Here is a 10,883-nt window from a genome sequence, read left to right as displayed (position 1 = left end):
TGGGTACTTTCATGAACTAATAACGATATAGATTTTCTATTCAATCATCCCTATTTGGGATGACCATGTAATTATAATTTTCCATCATATTTCCTCAATCGCCCTAACTCTACTTATTTCTGAGATTGGTCGTTACATACGCATACCATAATTGTATCGGTAAACTATGTGAACAAAAAAAAGGACAGGTACATTATCCTACTGTCACACCATCTCTATTGCTTGGGAATTGGTGTCAAATAATCATCGAGACTGAAATCTGCACATTTCAAAACTCAGCAAAGTTGCGAAAGAAAAATACAACCTTGAAAAGTTCTCTATGCATAACAAATGAAAATTGTGAGGCGAGGACGATGGCGTGGATGGGTTGTCAATGGACTACCTGGAAAAAATGAACGTGAGAAAATCAAAGGAACTTTACACGAAGGTGCTTGTGCAGCTAACCATACAGATACAGTCCTACATAACCTGGGCTTTACATAAGCGAAGGTTTGGCAAACAGTGGTACTTTATTTATGAATATTTAAATCAATGATTTTGTTGTTGCTAAATGCACATAGTAATAGTACTTGACTTGAGAAATTTCCTGGACCTGGGTATAATGTACACCGAATTGTATTGTTTCAAAAGTAGTACAACTACTACAGCTATGCAGTTGCATAATCTCTTCTCTGAAGTAATATGGTTCAACTCATTTCTAAACTCTACACTTAACTCAAATAACCATAAAGAAAAGCAATTAACCACAAAGCAACACATATGTTCTAAGTTATTAGGAATATTTAACTTTTAGATGTCCACTTGCAAGTTCTAATGAAAAAAAGGCATGTCAGACATATGAACCTGCTAGTGCAGAATGCATTTGATACAACTTCTTTTCTTACTGTGCTTGCTCGATCCAGCAAGAAAAAGAAGCATACGCAATAGTAAAAGTAAAGGGAGATGTTATCCTTTTACAGAACAATTGTTTTGATTCCTAAAAACACATTAGGAAACTTAAGAAAAAGGTCATATTTCGGTCAGATTCAGATCTGTATTTTGTAACAAGCTACAAGTAACAACAACTCGTTCAAGAAATCCATCAGGATAAGCGATAGAATTTTTGCTGCTCAAAAGTATGGTAACATCAATTCATCAAAATGGAGTACTACATTTAGTCTGCTCACCACCAAAACAACAAAACATATTTTGAGGAAAAGTCAATGTTGCAAAATTAAACCTCGTGTGGATAGCTTAACCGAGTGTTGCCCTCATGATTTTAGAGAAAGGCCCTCACATCTTGTAGCATTGATGCTACAGCAGTACCACGAGATGCAGGTCCAAGGCGGTAATCTCCAGGAAGACAATGACCTGCAATTTTGTTTGGAAGAAACGGTGAGGTAATGAAGAGATCGAAAAGAAACAAAAAAGGTCAGAGACCCAAAACGCTTCCAGATTGGAAGAAGAGTAAAATACCAAGAAGAAAAAATCTCAGAGGGAGAGATACGTAATAAGGAGCAAAACAAATCGAATCTGCAGGGGTCAACCAGAAGCACACCTCAACCAATCCATGGCAAAGGAGCTCCATGGCTGCAAAAAATCAAAGGGGAAGAATGAGAAGCACATCAAAACCTACCAGAAGGCACCACCTCCTGCTCTCGATTTCATGGCGTGGACTCAGGAATCTGCTGCCCCCACAAACCCTAGCTCAAGATTTCGCAAGAGGGAAGAAAATTCGTGCTCCATCGTATTCACCGGCGCGGCCAGCGCACCGCTGTGGACGGCCACGCCCGACGGCCACCTCCATGCCTCGCCGGAGCCGACGAACTCCGTAGAAAGCGCGGCCATGCTAGAGCCGAGCTGCAGCACCAGCTTGCCTACCATGAGGACCTCGCTCTCGTCCTTGGCCTTGATGACCCGGAGAGGGAGGACGCGAGGGACGGTGGCTCACCGGAGATGAAATGGAGGAAGGGGATTCCTGGAGAGGAGAGAAGTGACCAGATTGGGAGAGGAGGAGAACGAGGGGATTGGGGAGGAGCACCCACGCGCGGGGATTAGGGATACCCGCACGATGCAGCGGTGGCCGCAGTCGCCGGCGGCGAGAAGCAGGGGCGGAGAGGAGGTTGGCGGCCAGCCAAACGAGCAGCGGTGGCGGCGGCCGAGGAGGAGGGGATTGTGGGAGGAGACGAATGGAACGGCGCAGGGGCGGGGGCGCACGAGGCGGGTAGGGTTTTTTTGGCCCTCGAGACTCGCTTTTATACCAGCCAGTGTGAAATACCGAAAATACCCCTGCGGAAGGAGTGCCCAAAATGAACGGACGAGATGCACCGATGAAACGATCTAACGGTCCACGTGCTCGGATCGCTGTGAGGCCCCCTATGGGGGGCATCATATACAACGTTAGATATCCAACGTGTTTGTGTTTGCCACTGGTTCCCCCTGCTCATCTCTGGCAACCCGTATCGTATCAAGAAACCAATCATGACATCTAGACGGAATACAAATCAAGCTCTTCTTAACATTCAAATTCCTTCCAAATCAAAAATATTGCAACAGAAGGGCAGAGACCGTAGAAGGTATCGCATCGCTGAACATCCAAATTCCCAAGGAAGACGAAGGAGATTTCCATCCGGAAGCGGAAACCGTGTCGGCCCAGGTATCCAGCGCGCGTGGGGCCCAGTACGTATCGTAGCCAGGCAGGCCGAATCCTTATAAAGAAAAGGGGGCTCTACCTCTTGGTTCCTCTCCCCTCGACACCAAACTCGTCGAACTCTCAACCCAGACCAGAGCAGCGGCGATAACTCGGCGGCTCCACCGCTCGCAGGGGAGAAGCACCCGAGAGAGGCGTTCCTCCGAATCCGCTCGGGAAGAAGAAGGCGAGAGGGCGGGCCACCATGAGGCGCTCCTCCAAGAAGTCGTCGTCGTCCGCCGCGGCCGGTAAACCTCCCGGATCCCTCATCATCGCTGTCTTTCTTTCTTGGTTCCGTGATTAGGCTGCCTGCGAGGCCCCGTCGCGCCGGTAGCGCTCGGCGGGTCCCGTGTCCCGTTTGCTCTCCTGCGAGATTCGATGCGGTGCCCTCTGCCCCGGGAAGATCCAATCTCGAGTTGTGCCGTGTGGGAGCGTACGAGGTACGACTCGGCATCAGGGGTTTGGATCGCTCTTTAGATGGTATAAAGGTCGGGGGTAGATGGAGGGTTTAGCAATTTGACGTGATGGTAAGTGAAGGGTGTCGAATCTTGGATTGCTGCAGAACTGGGTGTCGATTCGCTTGTAGATTTAGGTTCCTAGTGTAAATAGATGGCCATTGACAGGTTTAATTATTCGCTGTCCTATGCCAGTACTGTTTGTAACCATAGCCAGAGGGCAGCTATTTACTAATATCCTGTTCTGCTCTTCTGGTTCGGTCATTATCACCCTAAGTTCACCGTGTATCTTCTGTTGTAAATCTGTATGTACCTAATTGAGATAGAAATCATAGCCTGGAACTATGGTGAATACTGTAAAAAACAATTCCATCATTCAAACTAATCAATTAGGCATGCTTTTGTACTACCCTCTATATACAATTAAATTAAGTTTTTCTTAGTTTACTAGGTTTCTATGGCATATCAGTTACGGTACATATTGCCAATTATGTACTAGGGAAAAGAGATTGTTAGATGACCATGATCTCAAAGACAATGAAAGGAGATGAGCACATCATCGGTGTTTAGTCCTGATAGCAACTGAACTGGAAGGCACTAGAGATTATGCTGCACTACACCAATATGCCATTCATAAAGTAATTAACTGTCAATGCATGTACTAGAGTACAACCTTCAGTTTCTTTTAATGTAATAATAAGCAACACTAGTTACTCCCAGTCATCTTGTAGCTGTTCCTATCATATACTATTTTTGAACAATATACTCACTAAGTGTTGTGCTGTCCATCAAACAAGCGATTACTTCACTTTCTCCTTTTATCGGTTTCGGTTCATCTCAACTTGTCTGTTTGGTGTTCTTCTCCCATTCATTTGGGGATTGCTTTGCCGCTCTCATGAGTTTTTAGTGCCATTTTGTAATTCTGAATCACCCCAGCAAATATATATTGACAAGCTTAACTTGTAGTTGTGTGTGTGTAACTTGAAGTTTCATCAGTAACTCTAAAATAGTTGCCCACTGGCTCAAACTTTTTTCTTAGTTGGTTTTCTTTTTTAGGTTAAAATGTTTGTATCATGATTTTATCTTAGCTTTAATTATTCTTGTGCTATCTTCTTTCCTAATGGGTTGGAGTAGGAGCTCTCATATTCTCTTTTGAGGGTATGTATATCTGAATGAGTACTAAGCAAAACATTATATTTAGGTGAGGAACAAGTAAATGAAAAACCAAACAGAAAAAGAAAAGGAGTCAGTACAAATCTGACCAGCGGGAAAGCACAACGTGGTGAGATGCACTGATTCCTTTTCTTTCTGTATTACTTGAAAAATCGTTCCTTATCCATCTGGGTGTAAGAATGTGGGTGTGGTGTGTTTGTGTACCTTGACTACTTACGAAGACATGTACATGTTCCTTTTCGGGGTTCTGATTATTGTTTGCTGAGGCTATCTTGAGAATCTGTTCCATAATGTGATTGGGACTCTAGATGATCCAATATATTGACACTTGTCATGTTATTCAGTTAATCGACCTTGTCCTTGTTTTTGTAGGGACCAATCATTTGATAAGATCTTGTTTGTTATTGTCATGTTATTCAGTTAATTGACCATGTCCTTGTTTTTGCTCCTTCTACAAGCTTGCGTTCTAAATTCTGTAATATGCTGCATATTATTATGCTAAATTATTTAATGTGTTACATGCTATGTATATTGACAGTGAACCGCATGTTACTTAGGTCTATTTGTAGTAACATTGCCATATATTTCCAGGTCCCACTAAAGCTGTTTCCAAGGAAGTAGAACGGATTGACCAACTTTTCTATACTTATGCCGACAGCTCATCCGGCATGATTGAGTAAGTTCTTTCATTTAGATGCTCATATGGTCCTCCTTTCATTTAGATGGAAGTTTTAGATATACCTCCTAAATAGTGGATTAGCACCCATATTAAAATAAGAGCTGTTTTATGTGAATCACTATAAATATTGATGTAATAATTGTCAATGCTTAATTGCTTACTGTGTAAGCTCATTCATTAGTCACATACCATTTTAATGTAGTTATTTGTTGTTTTATTTTCTGTGATGCTATTACACATGAATGATTTGTGTTCTAACTTACTGGAACAGCCCAGAAGGCATTGAAACACTTTGCTCTCATCTTGATGTTCCCCATACCGATGTTCGGATTCTGATGTTAGCATGGTACGTCACTGTTCTCTAAACATGCCTAATGCTGTCCATCTCTTTCTTGCTTAAATATCTAATACTAAATGGCATATGTGTCAGGAAAATGGGCTGTGAAAAGCAAGGTTATTTTACTCTGGTATGCATTATTTTTAAACTGTCAAAACTATTTATCACTATAATATCATAGCCATTTTGTGTTTTGACTGGCAGTACTCTGTTTACAGGATGAGTGGAGAACTGGCATGAAAGCTCTGCGAGCTGATAGTATTAGTAAGCTGAAGAAGGCGTTCCCGGAACTGACACAAGAAGTGAGTAGTTCATAAGAATGTAACTAACAATTAAATATATATTTGAAAGGTTTGTATTGGTTAAGGGGGAATAACCTATGGTGAACCCTACCAAGTTAAGTTGAAAAGAATTCAATTGCCAAAGGCTCGTGATTGAATGGAACAACAAGCTATCACTAAATTATGATATTCAGTTGTACTGTAACCGCTTGCTAATAATGTGATCTTCACAAACCAGGTTACAAGGCCTACTAATTTCCAGGATTTCTATCAGTTTGCTTTCCGTTATTGCCTCACAGGTAGTCTCACCTGATATTCTTTTCACACACATTATTTGTTCCTACTTTCTGCTAATGCTTACCTTGGTTGTGATCAGAGGATAAGAAGAAGTGTATTGAAATACCAGTTGCTTGTGAGTTGCTGAATCTAGTATTAGGCTTGCAGTTCCGCCCCCAAGTCGAGAAACTTATTAATTACCTCAAGGTAATGATTGATTGCACTTGCTCCCATTTCTTTAGGAGGACTTATATTTTGGTTGATGTACTTATTTATGTTATTTTGTGCTTCAGTACCAAAACGAGTACAAGGTTATAAACATGGATCAGTGGATGGGATTTCTTCGGTTCTGCAATGAGGTCATGTTCGAAATCACCCTATGCAGCATAGTTTTTCCCTTTGTTTATGTTTTTGTTCATAGGAGATAATCCTTAACATCATTTCCTTCTCACAATATTGACGCTTTGCATCACTTCTTATTCAGATAAACTTCCCATCGCTTGACAATTATGATGAAGACCAAGCCTGGCCTTTAATTTTAGACAACTTCGTTGAATGGTTAAGAGCAAATAAAAATTAGCTCCCTTATATTCAAGGGGTTGTGGAGATGTCATCCAGAAGTAATACTCAGGAATGTAAGTGAACAACTTGAAACTTGTTTTTATGTGTTACATCATTCTTTCTAGCTCATGCATACTTTGCCACAATTACATTAGAATGTCATGGTATTGGCATGAAATTCATTCGAGTGAATGGTGTATTTGTACTGCCAAGTTGTGGCTTATCGTAATTTGTACCAGTTGAGATAGCTGGGACATGGTAACTCGTAAAAAATATAAATATAACAACTTACAATTTGCAAGCATTTCTATTCAGTTGCTTGCAGTTTATATTCATTCAGTCCTGTTTTTTTCAGCACATTGGAGGCTTTTGAAGGGTGCAGATCCAGCGGGTTTGTGAGTGCTGCTTTTGAAGTCTGGTTTCAGGAATCGTCAACCGCCTTGTATTTTGCTTTTTTGCATTTTTGATTCTAGAAACAGTTTGCAGGGCCGCTATCTAGAAATTTTGGATGCTTGTGAATGCTCTATTGCTACTATTGCATGCAATGGGTTCTTAGGTGTATAGTTATCAGAGCATGCAAGCTTGCAGGAAGTCTTGAATGAATGGCACGTGTTGGGTGTGGTTTATTTGTTACTTTGCTTGGCCTGCCACGGTAGTTTTGCAGTTCCATTGTTTGTGTGGACCAAAAGTGGGTTTTAAAGTTCGTTTTTGGTGCATCAGCCGTCAGCCCGCTTAAGTCCTGAATAGCTAGTACATCAGCTGTCAGCCTGCTTAAGCCCTGCATAGCTAGTACCTATTCATCAGCTTCAAACCCTTGGACCCTGCCCTTTGAACTTAGGACACTCGACAGCTACCCTGTTGTTTCTTGGCTTGGGCAGGATGAATTGCTCCTTGTAGCGCATGCATAACCTCCGATGGGAGGAGCGATGCTGGGTAGGATCAAAACGGGAGGAGCGATGATGCTGGGTAGGATAGGAGGATCAAAGCCGAGAGGTTGGGAGAACTGGAGCTTCTGAATTGCCAATTTATTTTAAACCATTTTGATAAAACAACATTCGAACCCTGATCATAGTTCATCTCACCTCCGTGGGCGTGGGGTGGTTTGGAGCAAACATGAAGCATGCTGCCAGTTTAGGTTCTTTATCTAATACTACCTCTGATCGGGAAAGATCGATGCAGAAAAAAAAGTAAGGCTACGTACAATCTCTCGTTGATTAAATCGGATAGGAGGTAGTATCTGCGATGTCCTTGATTTATTGGCGATGGTATCTTTTCTCTGGAAAATCTAAGCTAGACCATTCTCCACGGATTAGTAGAACATAGTATGAGGTAGCATTGACAAGTTTGGCGCGACAAGACGCACTAAGAGCATCTCCAGCCGTTGGCCTTCCAAGGCCGAAATCCGACGCTATTTAGCGTTGGATGGATGTAAAATTTAGCTTGAGGAGGGCTACATTTCCAGCGGTGAGCCCAGAGTCGCGTGCTGACGCTCAACCACCACGTAAATAGCGACGGTGCAGTCGCTGGTAAGGGGAACCATCGAGTCGCAACCACGTCCATCGACGTATTGAACCGCCGTAATGGATCGCAAAGTGGCATGGGGAGCCCAAATGCCTCACCGGGGACCGCCGCAATGGCCTCGACGCGCGAACCGCCGTAATGGAGCATGAACTCCGCGGAAGAGCAACCGCCTACAAATTTCTTCTATCTATTAAATTAAAAACTTCCCCCAGACGCACGCGCGCCGTATCTCGGGAAGACGATGCGAGGACGACGAAGATCGGCCTCTATCGCTGACAAGTCGGGGCCACCAGACGATTCCCGCGCTATTGTTTCGTCCGAACTCTCCGAGCGCTCCCCGGGGGGTCGAGGATGACCTGGTCTCGCTGGATGGATGAAAGCCCAAATCCGAGCGAAAACGAGGATCCGGGGACACAACTGTGTCATTTTCGTCCATCTGGATGAAAAAAAAGAGTCATAGGGATCTTCCCGGGGAGACGGCTGGAGATGCTCTAAACTTTGGCACGTCATATAGCCGAAGATTCATGCATGCTATCACAGATGTTATAAGTTGAATACAATTCCTTTCGGTTCCGTGGCTGCCTGTGCATATTAGGGCATTAGTCACAGGAATATGAGAATGCATACATTTGCTTTATATTAGTATCACCTTAGTTCTCATAAGGGGCGAAGCTCCCACTAGGGCAAGTTCCCTACCTTGATTTTTAGTGAATATATTTAAATTCATATATTTTTGTGAACAATTTGAATAGTCATACATTGAAAATGAACACAATATGAGAAAGTTATGCTTTTAATGAACACACGCGAAACAGACTTCGAATCGAAATCAGGGACTTGTTACCAAAAATGTGGACTCATTTTCCAGGTTTAGTGTGAATAAGATACCTTGTGTTACATAGATTTATCATGGACTTTACTATATGCAAGATAAGGTTGCGCTATTCATTATTCATATACGGGGAATTAAAGATTTTGGAGATTTCTTGATTTTTAAAAGACACATCATGTTTCATTCGACGATATTGAAAAGATTCCCCAATGATAAAGATTATCAAGACTAAGTTGCGCATCGAGCGAGCGCTTGATCAACAGATTAAATATTTTCATCTTTGTATTAACAAATTTTCAAAAGAAAAAGGTAAAGTTTGCCATTGAGCTGGCACTATTGGTATGTTTGTAGGTTCTGCTTATAACCATATATGCTTCTACTTATATATAGCATTAATGTCTCAGAACTATTTTAGTTTTTTTTTTTGCATTACTTTTAAAGAGTTCGTTCTACCTCAGATTATTTCCGTCCTTCCGCATTGATCCTCACCAACTCTTTTCTTTCCTTTTCGGGTAAAGGCTCCTCACCAATTCAATGCCAACTAGTGGAATAGCTATGTTCCATTAACTAAAAACAAACTTAAGACCAAATACTCCAATAATTGCTCCAAAAAAGTTGGATAGGAGACGCCGATGGGACCATCCGAGGAACGTATGGCAGGTAAAACTGCAAGTGGTAGCACAACGCCAATTAAGTATCCATTCATCTGTGCACCACTAGCCACCTTTGGACACCAATCGATGTCACACTCTCACTAACTCTTGGATGAATTCCTTGCACCCTAGCTAGAGATATTTTCCGTGAAGAAGAAGACTAGTCGCTAGCGCTGGCAGCACACTTGCGCACTTGCATCCGAATGTATATATTTATAAATGGGGTTTTAGCCAATGAATCCTCAGTGCTCTGTGGTTGGAATTGCAAAGAAATCACGCAACAAATAAGCTAGTTATAAACATATATATGGTCCGCCATCGACCAGCCGTGTCTCTTACGGAGAAGATATTTGATGGATCCGTTTGTTAGAACGTTTTCACGGATTGGGGTCCACAAAGAATTGCATGACATGCCTTCTTGTTTTATCTAGTGTTCTTATTTTTCTACTGCCTTTAGGTGATGCAAGTCCGACTAGAATCGGTAATTCCATATGCAAGGGGACAAAAATGCTGCGTAAGTTTGGTGACCGGCCATAAAAAGCATAAAATGAGTTTTTTTACCCCTTCAATTGCTAAACAGGCGCATACCTCAGTGGTTTTATGAAATTTTTTTTTTTGCGAAAAGGACCACCGATCTATTAGTTATCATCAACAATAGTACAAAGAACATCAAAACTAATAAAAAAATACAAAAATATCTTCGGACCACCTAGAGGAGACTACGAACCCTGGAGCGAGCCGAAGGCACGCCGCTGTCCTCGCGCCTCCATCAATGGAATCGAGCAAAGCTTGTCAAAGTAGAGCTTGTTGTAGTAGACAGATGGAAAATCATCGTGAAGAACAAACGCAGCAGAGCAGCAGAGCAATGTCAATGATGAGAACCGTAGATCGGAAGAGTCAAACCTATAAACACACCGACGAACACGAAGACGGGTCGGCTAGAAGATACACTAGACACAAAACTCCACACACCCTCTGCTCGCACTAGGTGCACCACCAGAGCGAGGATAGGGCGTAGAGGACCTTATTCTGCCGTCGGGATGTCGCCGCCGTCTCATCATCCCGAAGAACACACTGAAAAACAACCTACAAAGGGGAAACCTCCCGCCGACGAGGAGCCGTGGTCCGCCACACCTCCAAGGCACTAAGGCTACCGAAGGTGGAGCAGACCACTGGCATTGCCAGCGAGAGGAAGGAACCTAGATGGGTTTGAGAAGACGCCTCGCTCTCTCCTGGAGCCCGTACGCTGTGTACCGGTTGGGTCAGAATACATTGTTTTTTATGAAAGTTAATGAGGTTGTTAACTTGTAGCAAACTTGTAACCTCGCTCTCCCATGTAAATCTCAAGGACGTTGCCGATTCTTGTGTTAAAATGCAAGCCCGCTCAAAGCAAGCAAATGCTGCTTTTTGGATCATCCGGATGGTTAGGCGGCAGTGACACTCCAAC

At 42.8% G+C, this 10,883-nt stretch overlaps 1 protein-coding gene across 2 annotated transcripts; it reads left to right on the top strand.

The window, feature by feature from the left end:
- Positions 1-2,741: 2,741 nt before the first annotated feature.
- Positions 2,742-7,063, top strand: LOC124682485 (DCN1-like protein 4). 2 transcript variants are annotated; one of them, XM_047217160.1, is made up of 11 exons: positions 2,742-2,916; positions 4,325-4,405; positions 4,888-4,972; positions 5,247-5,321; positions 5,406-5,442; positions 5,531-5,614; positions 5,832-5,892; positions 5,970-6,076; positions 6,163-6,228; positions 6,354-6,504; positions 6,786-7,063. In XM_047217160.1, exons 1-10 carry the CDS (start codon positions 2,874-2,876, stop codon positions 6,447-6,449), a joined length of 735 nt encoding a protein of 244 aa, XP_047073116.1. In that variant the 5' UTR covers positions 2,742-2,873; the 3' UTR covers positions 6,450-6,504; positions 6,786-7,063. The 2 variants fall into 2 exon arrangements, with proteins under 2 accessions (XP_047073116.1, XP_047073124.1); XM_047217168.1 differs by lacking the exon at positions 4,325-4,405.
- Positions 7,064-10,883: the final 3,820 nt, after the last annotated feature.

The sequence above is a fragment of the Lolium rigidum genome, chromosome 1, assembly GCF_022539505.1.
Source record: "Lolium rigidum isolate FL_2022 chromosome 1, APGP_CSIRO_Lrig_0.1, whole genome shotgun sequence".
In the NCBI taxonomy this organism is placed as follows: Eukaryota; Viridiplantae; Streptophyta; class Magnoliopsida; order Poales; family Poaceae; genus Lolium; species Lolium rigidum.
This window is presented reverse-complemented; position numbering and strand designations above follow the sequence as displayed.